We start from the raw sequence: 18,928 nt of genomic DNA on the forward strand, positions 1-18,928 counted from the left end.
GCGTGATCTTCCTCTGCCAAATTCTGTGCCGCTGTTGAATTTTTTCACCCATGAAAGTGACGCTCTGAAGATAAATTCCTTCGATTGAAATTGGCCTGCAGCAGCCAACGCCAACTGCTGTATGTTCCTTGTTTTCATCTGAAAAGTAAAATCGAAGTGTCATGCCATAATAATAATAATAATAATAATAATAATAATAATAGAATTATAATAATTCAAATAGGGTTATTGAAAATCGAAAAAAAGATGTAAAGTCGATAAAACAGTACATTTACTTGCTGCTATTTCTGCATACCTCCTCGAAGCGGACATAGGTCCATGAATCAATTATGGAATTTTACTCGATTCTTGTTCCCCCAGTTTTTGTTCTCTTCCTATCTCTTCAAATCGTCCTTCCTTTTTAAACTTCGAGATTTTTTTATCTGGAGATTTTATAGATTCAATGTGGGGTGTTCTTTTGCCAGTGTCACTACTTTTATTTTTGTCTCCAACGGAACGTATCCATTTTTGGCCTTCTTTTCGGCTGGATTATAATCCTCATCGTCGGAAAAAAATCTCATTCAACTTCATGGAATATACCTTTTTCGTCTATTTCGTCGAAATGAATGAGGCTCTCGTCAGTAATACGTATTTTTTTCCCTAACACTTCGACGGTAGACTGATACAGTTCTTCTCCAATCGCCATTGCATCTGCAGAAATCGTTGCTGATGATTCTGAATCTCTATAAGGTCCGCTTCTTGAAGAATACTTATCACAAAACACGCACACATATTTTAACCGTCGTTTTGCAACTGCATTATGCATTGAATGTTCGTGATATTCATCACCCGCAGTGGTCGAATAATCGGGAGTCACCTTCCATTTTTACAGTAAAAATGTGATTTTCAAAGAATTCGCACGTACACTATGCGTTCTTGTTAAATGAGCAAAGTCTCATAGTTACGCGAGTTAACTGCCAAATGGGACCTGTTCGAGCGCAACGTGCTGTACACGAATAGAATCCAGGTGCAAGCCTATCACTCCTCTTGTCCTTTCACATCTGTTTCTGCAGGTCGTAGCGTCCAGGTACAAAGCAGTTCCGGGCACCTTACCCGATCGCAGGTATGGGGAATGTTGCAAAATACGACAGGCATACATTTTCAGCAAAACTTCGTGTGTTTATGTTAGTCGTTTACTTGTCGATAGTTATAAATATAATATTTGTTGTAATGATAAACAGTGAACAGACAAAAAAAATTGGAAATTCAATAAAAGTGTATGCAAATAAACAATTTTTTTTCGTTATATTACCTTTGAATTATATATATATATATATATATATATATATATATATACTCACGCACACGCACCCGCACGCACACACCGCACCACCCTCCCACACCGCACCACCCTCCCACACCGCACCACCCACACACCACCCCACACACCACCCCACACACCACCACACACACCACCACACACACCACCACACACACCACCCCACACACCACCCCACACACCACCCCACACACCACCCCACACACCACCCCACACACCACCCCACACACCACCCAACACACCACTCCACACACCACCCAACACACCACTCCACACACCACCCAACACACCACCCCACACACCACCGCTCACAACGCTCACAACGCTCACAACGCTCACACGCTCACACGCTCACACATGAAAGAATTGGACCAGTGTTGAAAAAAGAAGATACGATTAAAAAAAAAAATGGATAGAACTTGATCCAGAGATCCAACGCTCACGGAGCTTGAACGCTAACCACTCGACCACCCCCATCTCGCGCTCATGGTCGCAACGCTCCGGTACATATTCCACGCGTATAACTTCTCTTGCGATTATCTCGAAGAGGCCCAAGTAGTACGCCTTACTACTTGCACATTGTGTTGTCCTAATGGACTACTAAAATTGTATAAAGTTGGAATAAAATCCCTGATCCGAACGTCGTAGCGTCATCTTGTAAGTTACGTGTGGCGTCTCTATTCTCGCTGGCCGCCGATCGGGAGAGCTCGACTGCTACAGGGCTGTCGGAACCTGCCTTCACGATCGGCAACTCGCTATCAAACACGGCGGCTTGGAAGTGTGGTGGCAACCGTTACCTATAAACTAGACATTCACGCATTTGTTGTTTAGGCACTACTTACATTATTCTTAAAGTAAATTTATTTACATTTATGTATTTCTGTTTTATTACCTATTCTTCCAATAATACATAATGTCCATAAAATAATGTCCCAGTTATAAATTCTAGTAGTATCAACTGTAAGCGTTGTAGAGTTTTGGTCCAAGGTCACAATTAAAGAGTAACTCAAACTGTTTATATAAGTACTGCTTTGTTGTTTTCTCGCTTGCAGCGCCACCTACGCAAAATGGTGATTCCCGAGCGTAAAGCGTTTTGTATTCCTCAGTTTTCTGAGAGTGAATCTGTAATTTTAGCCCTCACCATTGGAATACCTTTGTACGAGAGTGGTTGAAGGTTGAACGTCGGTCAAAAAACCTGACCGTTGGATTGGTCGTAGTGGTCTAGATGGCAGCTCTTTTTCGTTGGCCTCCTCGTTAACCTGACAACGCCAAGCGATTTTTTTTTTCCTTTGGGGGGCTTTATAAAAAAATAATGTCTACGTTCCGCCGCTACCTAATGATTTGTCAGAGTTGAAACACAGAATTGAAGAGGCTAAATTGCTTTCATTACTCCGGACATGTTAACCAAAATGGGGGAAGAATTGGACTTTAGGTTGGATATGTGCTGTATAACCAAAGGTGCACATATTGGTCATTTGTAAGAAAAACTAGGTTAGTTTACCTTCAATTTTATGTATGATTTGTTATAGTTATAAACTGTTATATACCATTGAAACTGGGATTAAGTGTTACCTTGTCTTGCCTTGCCTACTTTATCAGCATACGTATTCAGATATTGTTTAGTGGTATTTTGTATTTAATATTATAATTAATATTTTCAAGACTTAGATTTTAAATATCTTGTTTCAATATGCTCAAAAGATTTCATATTTATTCAAACAATTAAGTTAATAGGGTGTATTTTGTCGTTTGAAATTGCACTGATAAAGTAAGGTGCGATAAACTTAACTCATTGTCTAATGTAATAAAAAACCAGCGAAACTTCTTTATTTAATTTTTGTGGATGAAAATGATTACTAAATCACTTTGAAGAGTAAAAAAGGAAAAAAAAAATTCAATTTGTTGTATAACCATACCCAAAACAGTTTTACTCAGCAATATGGCATGCCATGCAATCACCCTAACCACTGAGCTATATCAACCTATGTTAAATTGGCCTCACTACTATAACACATATTTGATTGTAAAATGCAGAGTAGGCTTGAGAATTAGCGTGTATTTATTTATAGTTGATCAGTATTCTGTTTTAAACTTTAAAAAGTTATTAAGTGCTTCAGTGTTTAAAGATGAATTTGTCTAGTAGCCATAATGTACTTTCATACAATTCAGACATAAAATGATAATAATCAAGCGATTGGGTTACATTTAATTAAACAAGATTTTCATTGTGTGACCTGCACATGTTTTTTCGTACCACGAATACCTACCATACCCAAATGCACACGTGTAGAAACCTAAAATAATTTATAGGCATACAGCTGGAACTTCACTTTTCCTCTTTTCGTACTAAACGAAGACTGTAGACTTTCATTTGCGACATGGCATTATATACTATATATGCGGTTCCACGTTTTTACAGTATCTTATCGTTTTGTAAGCACAGAGTTTAAATACATAACTAAGGTTTAGTGATAAATCATGAATATTTAACGGCTGTTTAGTGTTGCCATGTGTTTGTCTGGTACACTCCGGATGGGGAAGCAGAAGAGAATCGTTAGAACCGAACGTTGCCGAGAGAACGGACCCTTGTACCGGTAGAGCACTTAGATTAGCATGTCAGACACTTCTAGGTCAAACTGATTTGTTCCGATCGGCGAGGGAACACTATGTCGGAAACGACCTCGAAATCTTACGATAGAACAAACGAGAAACTGCAAATACACCCCCTGAATACAAGCTAGTTCCTCCCCTCCCCCCCCCCCCCCCCACCCATTTATTCTCTTCATAAACGCATGGATGCGTTGTATGTATTTTGCACGTTTCTAAGGTCGTGATCTCTCATATTATTCTGTGTTTCTAAGTTTCTACGTAGTCATTTCGAGACTAGTATGCGCTATCCTAAATTACAATTGACGTTTGATTTTTTTTTTTTTTTTTAACAAACGTGCGTGTATTGTGGTGTACAATTTAAAACAAATGCACTGTGACTACTGCTTTAGCTCTGATGTTGACCGTTTTTCTGGCGTAATCCTACGCCATTCACAGATATACAGGGTGGCCACCGACCCGGGAAAAACCGGGAAACCTGGAAAAAGTCTGGAATTGGAAAGGACCCGGGAAAAATCTGGAAATAATCTTGAATTTTACTAGTCATTAGGGAAAAGTTCGTTTGTGTGCCCCGCTTTTACACGCAGCGTCTGACTTGCAAGAAACTGCGTCGGCTTTAGTTTCGAATTTAATTAATTTTTCAGCTGTTTATTTACTATATCTATGTGTTTTACGACTTAACGGGAAGTCAAAACATTCATTTTACGTATTTGAAGACGTTCGTGTTTTCGTACCTGTACTTGTTCTAAATGACTAACGAAAAAAAAAAAAAATACTTTACCCAGGTCTACCACCATAAACATCGTTTCTAACAGTAATACGCTCCACGAATGCGTGGGTAATACAATGGTAGTACATGAGTTTGAATTCAGCAGTTGGTTGCAATGATCGGTCGTAGGAACCAATGACAAAATTATATGCGTTCTTATATTCTTATTGGCGTATTGCGCAGTTTTTTCGTTTGTGAGGTATGAGGAGGGTTTAGAAGATGGCGATGGTGCGTCGATTGTTTAGCGGAACACGAACGTGAATAATTTTTTGTTTGTAGTTTTTGGAAGCATGAGTATCTTGTAGCAGTGAATGCAGGAGGGAGGTTAGGATCATGTCAACGAGATATTCCTGTCGCTATGAGGTGGAGTTTCCGTGGGCCACCGAGGACCCTAAAGACAAAGGTAGCGCAAAGTGCAAGATCTGTGCGAAAAGTTTTAAGTTAGATACTATGGGCAGAGGTGCCTTTTTAAGCCACGCCAAATCGAAATTTCACCAAAATGCGAAGTCATGCCAAGATAGAAATATGTACGTTACTGCATTTTTTTCCACTCATCCTGGTCAACACCATGAAGCTGTTCCGTCTTGCAGCAAAGGTAAGTTACAGTTACTAGTGTTTTATTAATATTTTTGTTTTGTGTTAAATAAATGCTTGAAGAGTCTATTGAACTCTATAGATTTAATGAGAGTGCCGAGTGTGTGCATTTGCTTACAATTTATTTGAAATACAGCCTATAGTTTCACGTTGTACAGTAAACGCCCGGCACATCGCGCCCCGATTGATCGCGGAATCGAGTATATCGCGAGTCAAATCATGTCCCCCAATCAAAAATGAATAATTTAATAATGAATAAATGGTTGCGAGCAGAATAGGGTCAACTCTAAAATTCGATTCCGGAAGTAGGGGAACTATCATGACACATTCGATGAAGGTAGGTATGAAAGTAAATAAAAATGCGGCAGTGTTGGTAGCCACATGCGATAATTGATTTTGAAAAAAAAAATAAGCAAAGGTGTGGCAACAGTGTAACATAGAAATGCCGGCAAATGTTTGGTAGCTGAATAACAGCCGGGGCACATTGTAGGGAAAGACAATATGACTATGCAAGGTTAGGTAAGTAGGAAATATATTTAAATGTAAAATGCATCACCCGAAGACAATTTTCAGATGTTGAAAAGAAAGTGAAAGGTTGGTTAGATTAGGTCAGCTACACAAAGAAAAATTAAATTAAAAATTTGCTACGGAAAAAATAGTTGTTTGATTACCCGAAAGTATTTTGTATCATTTTCTGAATGGTACTGAAAAAGAAGTGAAAGGTTGGTTAGGTTAGGTCAGCTACATAAAAAAAATTAGCTAAATGTAAAAACGTTATTTTAATATACGAAAGTATTTTGTATCGTGTTCTAGAAGGTATGGAAAACAAAGTGATAGGTTGGTTGGGTTAAGTCAGCTGCATAAAAATAATGCTTATAAATAATACATAATACCAATAAAAAATAAAATGAAAAATAATTATCAGATAATTGTTATGCTGTGGCGTTCTAGAACATTTGCGATTAGGTCAGCCATGTAAGTGCCGTATGTTTTAGTGTAAGGACATTGAAGGTATATTTTTGCCCGTAAAAATTAAAACGGTGTCGGATAGTACCTGCTATACCAGTATTTGTTTGCTAATTATTCTCGTTCTCTGTGTGTCTTATATGCAGTTTGAATGTTTTTAGACTAAGTTTGCACGTTATATTTCTCGAAACCACGTCTATTGCTACATTTTCTTTGATACAGAAAAAGTTGTATCAGAAAATAGAGTTGAGCGGATGGGTTATACTCTATTTTCCGATACAGTTTTTTTAAGGAAAATATTTTTGTGAACGTGGCAACTTGTTGGAATCGTGAAATATAACAGTTTGTACAAAGCTACAAACTGCGTAAAAGTAACACAGAGGAGAATAATTAGCAAAATAGAAGACTGGTATCGCAAAATAGAGTAGACGAGGTAGGATTAAACTCTAGTATGCGATACTGTAAAATAAGTTTATGCGCAGACATTTATTGCATATTTATTGATTTTATTCCTTCCCCAAGGTAGGGAGCAGACAACAGTGTGCATGTTCCATTGTTTCAGGTATTGCTGCACGACATGAACAAGCGAATCATGTCGATCCTGATCAGAAGTCATCTGTAGATAACTTGGTATCAACTATCGATACCAGCGAGACTCCAAATCGAAATGTTCTTCAAAGGTTCCTTTTGGGGGAACATATTACGAGGGCGGAAATTTTGTGGGCTCTTCACACTATTGTTGGTCACACATCACTTCGTAAAGCAGCTGAAAGTGTATCAGTCATGAAACTCATGTTTCCTGACTGTGCGGTCACTCAAAAAATGGAGTTGCAGCGTTCGAAGATTGGTTATCTAATTAACCATGGCATAGCTCCATATTTTGAAAAAGAATTGAAGGAGCTGGTAAAAAAATCATCTGAAATTGTTATTGGTTTTGATGAAAGCCTAAACAAGGTTGTTCAGCGTGAACAAATGGATATACATGTCCGCTTCTGGGATGAAGAACTCAACATGGTGCAGTCTAGGTATTTCACGTCAGTTTTCCTAAGCTCTACTCGAGCCCAAGATCTATTGAAGGGACTCAAGAATGTTTTAGGACATGAAAATTTGAGAAAAATTATTCAAGTGTCCATGGATGGGCCCTCTGTGAACTGGAAGCTATCTAAGGATCTAGTTACTGAATTGCGTGAAGAAATAGGTCGTGAAGGTTTTGACCTAATCAACATTGGCAGCTGTGGGCTTCATGTTGTACATGGTGGGTTTAAAGAAGGAATAAAAGTGACAGGATGGTGTGTAGTCGGGTTCTTAAGAGCGCTTTATTATCACTTCAAGGATGTTCCTCTGCGGAGAGCAGATTTCTCATCTTGCACAGGTTGCACTGTATTCCCCCTTAAATTTTGCTGTGTGAGATGGGTGGAAAATAAGAAAGTTGCTGAAAGAGCTTATGAACTACTGCCACATATGAAGACTTATGTTGAAGCCATCGAAAAGCAAATAAAGGACAAAGTGAAACCTAAAGATTCACACTTCAAACGAAGTTTTCCTGCTCTTAAAGAATCCCAAAATTTCAAGATTATTTGTAGTGCTGTAAAGGATGAGATGATGGGTGCCAAACTGGCCTTTTTCACTGCTGGAGCATCACTTGTAGAACCCTTTCTACGAGAATTTCAGAGTGATGACCCAATGGCACCATTCTTGCATCAAGAACTTCAGGCACTCACAACCACTGTGCTTAAGAGAGTTGTTAGAAAAGAGGTTATCGAAAGTGCTCAATCAATTACAAACATTGACTTGTCGAAAAATGAAAACCTTCTGCTGGCAAATCAGGTGGACATTGGTTTTGCAGCTACAGATGCTCTGAAGAAGGTACGAGGTCAGCTTGCTGAGAAGGTTGTGCTACAATTTAAAAATGACTGTAGATCATTTTATGTTGGCTTCCTTCAAAAGGTTCTGCAGCGTTCTCCACTTGCATATAGTCTTACTAGACAAATCTCCTGTATCAACCCTGAGTTGATACGTAGTAAACCAAACCTTGCTGAGAAAAGAATTAAAGCATGCTTGGAACTTCTAGTTGAAAAGCAACAGATCCCGGGGTCCACCGCTGACAAGATTCTGCAAGAATACCAAGAATTTATCCAGATAGCTTCCGTGGGAGAAGCCATGAAGTCTTATCATCGCCAGAATCAGCGTCTAGATTTGTTCTACGTGCAGGTTATGGTGGAATCTGGCAAATCATTTCCAAGTTTACTACTATTTATCAAGCATTTGCTTATTCTTTCCCATGGAAATGCTGCTTTGGAACGTGGTTTTTCCGTAAATTCGGATTGTCTGGTTGAAAATCAAACTGAGGATAGTCTTATTGCACAAAGAATTGTGTATGATGCTGTCATGAATTCTAAGGGTGTGCAACATGTGCAAATTACTAAATCGCTTATCCACTATGCAAGGAATTCTTGTGCGCGTTATAAGGAGCATCTGGAGAGTAAAAGAAAGAAGGTAGAGGCTGAAAAAAGTGAAAGGGACAAGAAAAGAGAAGCTCAAAAAAATCTAAGGGAACTGGAGGCAAAAAAGGCGAAAATAATGAATGATGCCTTAAAAGAGGCAGCCCTCATTGATGAAGAAATAAAAAAACTTTAAATGGTTCATGTGTGTGGAAAAGTGAGAATTTTTGTATCAGCGATTTTTATTTAAATAAAATAACACTTTATATCAAGAACACTTCAAAATACTTCAAAATGTTTTTGTAATTTGTTCACTGATTGGTGAGTATTCTTGGTTTTAATAAATTCTTAAAGTGATTATTGTTATAGTGTCCTTGATGTCGGTAAACAACATTAATCAAAACAATTGAAAAACTATTTCAAAATATATTTTTTTGCCACATATATGTCAATTTTTTTAAACCTGGAAAATCTTAAGAAAACCTGGAAAAATCTGGAAAAAGTCTGGAATTTGGTTTTAATAATAGAGTGGCCACCCTGTGTTTTCCGCGTGCGATTTCACGCACTGTTAGAGATGACGTCGTGTGCGTCAAAGAAATTTGGTTTTCACGTTGTGGCTAATCTGTTTTACAGTGAGACGAGTTTCTTTAATTTCTCGATCGTTGGTTGCAGTTTTTCTACCACCACGTTCTTAATTTACAAACACTGTGACTATAATTTGATGTAAGTTTTTGGACATACGCCATTGCTAAGAACTTTTTCTGTTGAAGAAAAACTAATAAATAAAAATACCCAAAAAAGACAAAAAAAAAACACAAAATTAAGCAATTGTTTGCTTAATTTGGTGTGTTTTTGTCTTTTTTGGGTATTTTTATTTATTAGTTTTTCTTCAACAGAAAAATTTCTTAGCAATGGCGTATGTCCAAAAACTTACATCAAGTCATGCACTCCCATTGCACAAATCTTTTAAAGATAACACTGTGACTATAATTATTACCTATACTTTATGCTAAAACTAAAATAGTAAAAAAAGATTCCACATATGGAGTTTTTGGGGCCTAATTTGTTAAATATACAAGAAGCTTTTAAGTGCGTATGTGCTCCTTTCAGTGTAGGTTAGTTTCCTATGTAAAATAATACAGTGAGTCATATATTACTTTACAAAGGGGAATCAACTTAAAAATTCAATCTACAGAAACAGTCAAGCATTTATGTTTTGTAACAAAAACGAAGATTATATATTTAACTTGTACAATTACGTGGAAACATCGAAATTATATCAAAAGTTCGTGCATGGCATTTACACTACCGTGGCTCACATCATTATTTTACTTAGCCGGCCTAACTCACAGATGTGACCATAATACCTAACTCCATGCCTACAATGAGTGTATTAGTGGAGACAACTGTAAATCTAACCAATGCCGCCTTGCAAGAGTAAAAGATAAATGCATAAATCGATCCAGTTAAAATGACTCACCCATATAATTTTTTTTAAAATTACATAGAAATATATGAGGATAAATAATTTCACGGAATGGCATTTTGAAGGCATGGATAACAGCATTAAATACAGTACCTGATCTAAATATAACGTACAAAAGCCACTACAAATCTAACCATTTCCTCCCTAAAAGAGTAAAAAATTATTACATAATTCGTTCCAGATTAAAATTCTACGATATCGCAATACCGCTTTACAGAGTAATAAAACACAATAAGCAGTACTCCGAAATACCATTAGCATTGTGTTCCTTCACCTGGAACAAATTATCAGTTGATGTAGCCTATGCTCAGTACGGAGACTTCAAATTCCGCGATGTATGTTGACAATTGATCAATCCATAGGAGTATGGGGATTGCGTGTCGCATGCGCTTTTAACGATTTCAAATGCAAACCACAACCCAGGAACTTGATAACTTCTAGTTTTATAAATTAATTTCAAGAGAGATGTCCGTCTTTTAGGCGGGAGGAAGTAGAAAAGGAGGGTGGGGTGGGCAATATCGTTCCAGGGAAATTCGACCGGTTGTTCATTGAGACGTTGCAGGCCGCATTGTCGCGACAACAGCGGGCGACGGAGCGACGGAAAGTAGGAATTATGAAGTTGTGTTCGCGATAAGAAAACTGAAGTTTCTAGAACGAGTCACTAGTTTGCCGTGTCGGGCAAGGGGCTGAGGGTTTCTGGTTCCCTGGCGGCTGGCTGTGGCGGGACGGGCGTCTCGTGGCGAACCGGTAGCGTGCCGACCCACGCTGCCCCCTCCTACCCCCTCCACCGACTTTCCCCAACTCCTTTTCTCACCCTTCCACGCCCCTTCTCCATCTCCCGCGCGGCTCACCCGCTCTCCTTGGTTCCCTCCCCACCCCCACCCTACCCTGACGCCCCGCGTTTTCCCGCCACCCGCGGTCGGGCCCGGTCGATAGATAGCGCGAGGCGCGCTCCACACTCCCGGACTGGAAAATACGGCAGTATGCGTGTGTGATATATGTGCTAGAAGAAACGAACCTAGGTTTACCCGGGTTAACTTAGCGTTACGCAAGTTTGTCGGGTAAAGTCCGAATAATAACTTAAAATAAATTTGATGTCGGCGTTTCCCCGTGTACACCAAGTTGTACCCAACGCTGACTGGGTAATGTTAGGTGTTGCGTCATGTCTGAGCACGTGGCACGAAACGCGCGAACGCCGACATCCCCCACGCCGCTCTGCGACCGAACACAGTGCACGTACGGCGTTCCGTGAGCGTCTTTATAAAAAGTTTCAAGAGTTATTGTCTGTGAAGGGATATAATTGCTTTCAACAACGAACATTATTCGCAATTAACGAACATGGAACTATCGAGGAAATGTTCTCAAGGAACCAGTTTTCTGTTTGTCAGGATAAATTGATTAATATTGAAAATGTATCACTAAAAAAAAAAAAAACTCTTACGACAACTTGGGAATGATCAATCGCATTTAGGAGGTAAAGGCTATAAAATGTGTACCTAATGTAAAACAAAATGTGCTACACAAAGGTGTAAATGCAAGGCTGCGGGAAAATGTTACACTTTGACGGTCACGACAGTTTGACTTACTTAAATAACAATTTTTTGTTATTAATAACAATATAAGTACTATTTTGAGAAAGTTACATTAGTGAACTAATGTAATTATAATTACGATTACATTTAATTGCGTATTTTCTCATTAAAAATACTTGAAATAGGTATGTTTAGTTTAGGTATCTATGTTATGTAGGTCGTTAAATTCATTAAATTAAAAAAGTTATCAATAATTTGATTTTTATATCCAGTCAAGAGTTGAGTAGTTAGGTTTAAACGCCGAATTAAAATTTAATTTAGTGTTATTCGGACTTCACCCAATAAACTTGGATAATGCTAAGTCAACCTGGGTTAACTTCGGTTTGCGTATTCTTAGCATTACCCTCATCACACATATATAATGTTACACTAGTTTATGTACCTGTGCTTCGCTACGGAAGGTTGGAGGTAGAACGCACTCGCACTGCTCGTAATGTCTGAATGAGGCGAAATATGCATAGTGCTGTTTGTGATACTATGGACTTATGTTAGTTATGGATACCTTTTATTTTATGTATACTGTGACCAGTCAGTGAGTGAATGCCACTCTACTAAAGTCCACCTCTGCGCCTCTGTAGGTACGCCACTGCCCGTCATACACTCCATTCGTACGCCCCTGTACCTCCTCGTGGTTACACCACTGCCCTTTATACGCTACATTAGTGCGCCCCTGTACCTCCTCGTGGGTGGGCCTTTGCCTTTCATGCGCTACATTAGTGCGCCACTCCACCTCCTCGTGTTTTCACGACTGTCGATTGCTCGTCGTACGCTACATTAGTGCTCCCCTCCACCTCCTCGTGGTTTCACTATTGCCCTTCATACGCTACATTATTCCGTCCCTGTACCTCCTTGTAGGTATGCCACTACCCTTCATACGCTACATTAGCGCGCCCCTGTACCTTGTGGTTATGCCACTGCACTTCATACGCTACATTATTCCGCCCCTGTACCTCCTTGTAGGTATGGCACTACCCTTCATACGCTACATTAGCGCGCCCCTGTACCTTGTGGTTATGCCACTGCACTTCATACGCTACATTATTCCGCCCCTGTACCTCCTTGTAGGTATGCCAGTACCCTTCATACGCTACATTAGCGCGCCCCTGTACTTTGTGGTTACGCCACTGCACTTCATACGCTACATTATTCCGCCCCTGTACCTCCTTGTAGGTATGCCAGTACCCTTCATACGCTACATTAGCGCGCCCCTGTACTTTGTGGTTACGCCACTGCACTTCATACGCTACATTATTCCGCCCCTGTACCTCCTTGTAGGTATGCCACTACCCTTCATACGCTACATTAGCGCGCCCCTGTACCTTGTGGTTATGCCACTGCACTTCATACGCTACATTATTCCGCCCCTGTACCTCCTTGTAGGTATGCCACTACCCTTCATACGCTACATTAGCGCGCCCCTGTACCTTGTGGTTATGCCACTGCACTTCATACGCTACATTATTCCGCCCCTGTACCTCCTTGTAGGTATGCCAGTACCCTTCATACGCTACATTAGCGCGCCCCTGTACTTTGTGGTTACGCCACTGCACTTCATACACTACATTATTCCGCCCCTGTACCTCCTTGTAGGTATGCCACTACCCTTCATACGCTACATTATTCCGCCCCTGTACCTCCTTGTAGGTATGCCAGTACCCTTCATACGCTACATTAGCGCGCCCCTGTACTTTGTGGTTACGCCACTGCACTTCATACGCTACATTAGCGCGCCCCTGTACCTCCTTGTAGGTATGCCACTACCCTTCATACGCTACATTATTCCGCCCCTGTACCTCCTCGTGGGTACGTCACTACCGTGCTTCACTGGTCTGCTCCTTCCGCGCCCCTATTTTAAAAAAATTAGCAATATCGAAGTTTTATAAACCATATTATGACTAAAACATATTTATTTTAAGCAAACGCTAATTATTATAAACCAAAATATGCTATTTTAGATTCAGTAATACAAGGTTACGAGTAATTCACTTATTGTATTACACTTTTCGTCTTTGTCAAAGTAGGAAACACGCATTAATAATTGACACAAAAATAACACAGAGAAAGAAAAAAAAAAAATATTGCTTTTTGATTAAGGTTCAAAATAAAACTAATGTCAACGGTTATACACGACTGCCGTAGAAAAAGGAATACTTTGTTAAAATGAAATATGCTGGATATAAAATTTTACATAAGAATAAACACGGTGGAGATGGATCAGCAAAGAGTTTGAAAGTTGTTTCTCGACGTAAGTTTCTCGACGTAAAGACTCGCACGGAATATTTTATGCAGCTAGTCTTACCTCCTAATAATTTCTATTATAAAACTGAATTTACCCATTTTAAATTCCTTAGGTATGAAATATCATATTTATATTTATTCAATGTATTAATATAGAGTAGCCTATGGGCTATATGTATTACCAATTTTATACAAATCGGTTCAGTATTAATGGCGTACGTGATTGAGCAACAAATACAATCATCCAAACTTACACACACATATATACACTCATATATCTATAGTAGTAGTAACACTTCAGAAAAGTATGTGAATAAAATAAAGGCGCACCCCCCAGTTATTTTAATGAAAAACATTGCGACAGTGACAAAATTCGCTGTGGTTGTAGAACTTCATTCAATTAAACGTTAATCCAGACGTTCAGTGTTCCATCTTAAATGCTGTATCTATTATTTGCAATAAAAATGTTGTTCAGTTCCATTTTTAGACTAATACCAGCCTTGGGAAGATTTTAAAACCATAAATATTATATATGTTTTTAATTTATAAAGTCGTGCTGAACCTGCAGCTGAATTTTGTTGGTTGAATTCAGACTTAGCCTGTATAACTAATGTGCCCGTGCTTCGCTACGGAAGTCGAAATGCAGAACACACTGTGGTTGAAATACGCTAACAAATCAAATTTTAAGTGAATTAAATCGAATGTTGAAAGAACAAAAAAAAAATCGAGGGGGAAAAAGGTACCCCTTCAAGAATATATGTACCAAGTTTCACGTGTCTATGCCTTTTTTTTTGGTCTCCGCGCTACGCGAACGACAAACTTATTTACTAATATAGATTGATGGTTGCCGGATTATTCATGGTTTCGTTACGAGTGCATGCGAGCCGCTGCGAACATCGCGTCGTGGCAATGTGACAGTCATTACTGTGGACAGTTGTACTGGCCGGTCCCCGGTGACCGCGCTCAGGTGGCGAGGGTCGTCTGCACTGCAGTCTGCGCTTGCGGCGTTCAGAGCCCACTTCGAACCCCCTCTGTGCGCTGTCGAACGTTTACGTCCCTCAATACATTTCAATAAAGTTGTTGAAATACTATTGCAGTGTTATGATCCAACCAAAAAAAGTCAATAACGCAGCCAAGTTCTTTCGAAAAGAAATAAATTTAAAAGTTCATTGCATGTTTAATGCAATCTGCCAATCTGAATCGTAGCAAACGGTAACTTAAAATTATGGGCGTTTCCGACTCATCGAATCTCTAAAATGGCGAAAGAAATGTGCGATAATAAAATATATTATGAAGAAAAAAAAAACAATTTTCATGTCGTGGCGAGTGGGAATAACGGGTTCGGAAAGGCTAGCCCAATTAATTAATTGAAGTTTTATTTATTAGTGAATATTTACATTATTTACAAAAATTTTATGTCCGTCCACAAATTAAGCACTATTAACTCTCCCTAGTGCCTCTCTGTACTGCTCGTCTCTTACCGCACACCTCTGTCTCAACACACTGCCTCTCACTACTCAACTCGTCCGCCGCACACAGCTTAGTCCCGGTTGCTTCAGACCCCGGTATGCCAATTTTCGCACGCGAAGCCCGTACGTAGCTCGCCGTCCGCAGCTCGTCGCCCGCTATCGCTCACCAAGTGGCTCACTCACCCTATTCACTTCACTGCTCTCTAACTCGCTCGCCGGTATCGCCACCAGACTCTGTCACTCTCCCGCCGGAGTTCGGCGTTGTCTTATATACCTGGGAAGTCCCGCACTCGTACCTGTCCGGGAGATGGGGCCTCCCCTGGACCTCCCACTGGCCGGCATAGTTGCCTCGCCTCTAGTACAACTCGTTACAATATAATTGTCGTTTGTAAAATAATTTACCTGGAAAACGTGAATGGCGTGTGTATACATTTTGAAGATGCCAAAACATTTATTTTACCATGTAACTATTTTTTTTTATTTAAAACTTTTTTTTTTAAATGTTACATGATGTGTACATCATAACATGTCTTAAGTTTTCATCCAGCTCTGTGTTGCATAACATTTAACATAAACTCCAAATTTAAAAGTTTTAGCGATCTCAGTTTAAAAGTAAGCTTTGATAGTGAGTGCAACAAGATTAAACACAACTTGTAACTGGATAGAGAAAATTGTAAACCATATTTATTTGTTGTTTAATATGGTTGAGACGAAAATTTGACAGTCTGACAGGGCCTTCACGCATTTTACAACTGTATAACTCGTTACCTCGCCTCTAGTGTAACTCGCTACAATATTATTGTCGTTTGTAAAATAATTCACCTGGAAAACGTGAATGGCGTGTGTATACATTTTGAAGATGCCAAAACATTTATTTTACCATGTAACTAGTATTTTTGTTATTTAAAACTTTTTTTTTTAAATGTTACATGATGTGTATATCATAACATGTCTTAAGTTTTCATCCAGCTCTGTGTTGCATAACATTTAACATAAACTCCAAATTTAAAAGTTTTAGCGATCTCAGTTTAAAAATGAGCTTTGATAGTGAGTGCAACAAGATTAAACACATGTTTGTAACTTGATGGAGAAAATTTTAAACAATATTTATTTGTTGTTTAATATGGTTGAGACGAAAATTTGACAGTTTGACAGGGCCTTCACGAATTTTACAACTGACATCACAGTTGTAATGTAACGACTTGTACTGAAAGAAAACGCTTAGCTAGAATTCAGAATTTTTCAAATAAGCTGGACCGTGACAGACATTAATGTCATTTAGCTGCTTAAGTGGCGTCATTCCTTGAATATGTGGGCCATTTTCGAACCCACTGTAGCTCCGTCGCAGCGTTAAGGTTCCCGCCTACCCGGGCACACATTCGGTGTTCAGAGCTTTATAAAAAAAAACACGGGATTTGAAACCTGCTAAATATGCCCGAGTGGTGTCTGTTGACGAAAAGCATTTTAGAATACGCTTAGGGCGGGCGAGTAGTTCCTTTTCAGTATTACATTTATAAACTGCATTGTAGAAGAGTGAAAAGGCTAAAACGTAAGTTTTAAGAATAATCCTTAGGCATGAAACATCCGGTAAAGATTCTTGAAAGCAGCCAAGGGACTTGCATTACACTTTTATCTTAATTTCTGAGCCATTTAATGTTACGGTTTCCACTCAAATCTCATAGTTGTCCTATGCACGACGTAAAGACTGCGCGCCACTCCATAGCCTTGCGCTTAGATGCGACACCGCGTTAGAAGCACCAGCGAGCGTCGTACACAATCGCCCTTCCTCACTAACACACACACACACCCCTGGCTAGGCGGTCCACTCAAGACCTTGAACTCTCATCACGGATTGCTCGGGTTCGAATGCTGGGTAGCCATCATGGCTTAGGTTTGTCCACGGTTTCCTTTGAAATAACCTCAGGTGAATGCAGGGTGGTTCCTGCCCCGATATCTCTTGATTCGTATCATCGGATGTTAACCTCTTAACGAGTTTGTTGTCGACGATACACGAAACCCAATTTGAATCAAGCATCGTATACTCAGGTGTTAATATAATTTGCGTGCAGGGGAACGTTTTAGCGGTATCGGCAAAATTGCGCCCGAGAAAAATTGAGCACTCGGGTAGAAAATAGGATAATTGTGCCCTCAAGAATAATAGCAGCGATCGATAGGGAAAACTGTGTCTTCGCATAAAAATTAAACCTGATTTGCCTATTTGTCACTTAAGACCTCTCATTGTTTAACGAATATAAATTAAAACTTATAGTATTTTATGTTTATCTGAAATTTGAGATAGTCAAGTGATTTGATAGTATTTTGGTTCTTTTGCTGTATTTTATGTTCGATATTTCTAACATGTAAAATTTTAGAGTTAGTATTTAGAACCTAGGTATGACCTTTGCCAGTTATGTTTCTTATATATATTCTTAAACATATTTGTTGCACTTGTGTTTGAATGGCCTGTCTCTGTAGTTGACATGTCATTCCATTTTTTGAATGTAGACCACACTATTCAAACACTTGACGAAATTTTGTGGCGTACTTTTTCTGTAGGCCTATATGTGCAGAACTTTGGTAATCTGTAAGTTATGTACAGCCGATTGCTATTCAGGCATATTTGTAACCAGTATGTTCGGCTTTCTGCTTCAGTGCCTTCAAAAGGGTGTAGAAATTTGTGTTAAGACGAACTTTGTTCTTAAGCATATTTTCCCACCCTTCGACAGCATTTTGTGTTCGATGCTTTATATCTCCACAGTGTCAGAAATCGAACGGAATTTTGGGTTTTTGTATCCATTGGTGCACCAAGTAGCCATAAGAACTCTTAGTTTATTTCTGGGCGCTGTGCCGTGAATTTGGAGCCACCTGTCTTCCATCGTCCTTGTGAGGTATCATTGCCAGAGTTCTGAAAATGTTTACGCGAAGCTTTACTTCTTCGTCATTTTTATAGTCCTGCACCAATCCTAGGGCTTGAACCTTGCGCCATAAACACTGAAGTGTAAATCAAACCCCTTTATATTACAAAATGAAAAGTTTGAAACAAGCTAATAAATTCAGGCAATTTGAAGTCGATCACAATACTTCCCTAATTACATCTCGATAAACAGTCATTCATTAATTTTAACATCTGTTCTCATGACGCCAGAAATGCTTTTAAATAACCTTCTAAGGTGCTTTTTTTTTTTTTTTTTTTTTTAAATATCGGATTCTCCAGTAGTTGTATTCCATACCACCGAAAACTCTTCTGCCATCTGCGCCTCCCCAAACTTTTATCTGTGTCCAACCATCGTGTTTGCAGCTGATGTTTAAGTGAACATAAAACTTTATTAACTATTTTGGCTCTCGGGGCTAAGCCGCGTCCAAGTGATAAAATTGTACCGACGTTTCGCGTTGATGATGCCTGTTGTAATGCTGAACGAAACTTCGGTGCAGACTTCCGCTTGGGCAC

General features: G+C 39.3%; 2 protein-coding genes across 15 annotated transcripts in view; both read left to right on the forward strand.

The window, feature by feature from the left end:
• The window catches only part of LOC134530950 (LIM domain-binding protein 2), a 321,432-nt gene that overhangs the window by 21,059 nt on the left and 281,445 nt on the right, over nucleotides 1–18,928 (forward strand). The window lies entirely within an intron of this gene.
• On the forward strand, nucleotides 1,385–9,166 carry LOC134530949 (uncharacterized). Its single transcript, XM_063366287.1, has 2 exons — nucleotides 1,385–5,289; nucleotides 6,817–9,166. The coding sequence occupies exons 1-2, from the start codon at nucleotides 5,028–5,030 to the stop codon at nucleotides 8,889–8,891; spliced, it is 2,337 nt and encodes a 778-aa protein (XP_063222357.1). The 5' UTR covers nucleotides 1,385–5,027; the 3' UTR covers nucleotides 8,892–9,166.

The sequence above is a fragment of the Bacillus rossius genome, chromosome 3 (genome assembly GCF_032445375.1).
Source record: "Bacillus rossius redtenbacheri isolate Brsri chromosome 3, Brsri_v3, whole genome shotgun sequence".
Lineage (NCBI taxonomy): Eukaryota > Metazoa > Arthropoda > Insecta > Phasmatodea > Bacillidae > Bacillus > Bacillus rossius.

What these genes read in the sequence shown, in the direction of transcription:
- LOC134530949 (XM_063366287.1), top strand. Translation starts at nt 5,028, where the DNA reads ATGTCAACGAGATATTCCTGTCGCTATGAGGTGGAGTTTCCGTGGGCC. An exon ending in TGTTCCGTCTTGCAGCAAAG is followed by an intron (nt 5,290 to 6,816) that starts GTAAGTTACAGT and finishes CCATTGTTTCAG; the next exon opens with GTATTGCTGCACGACATGAA.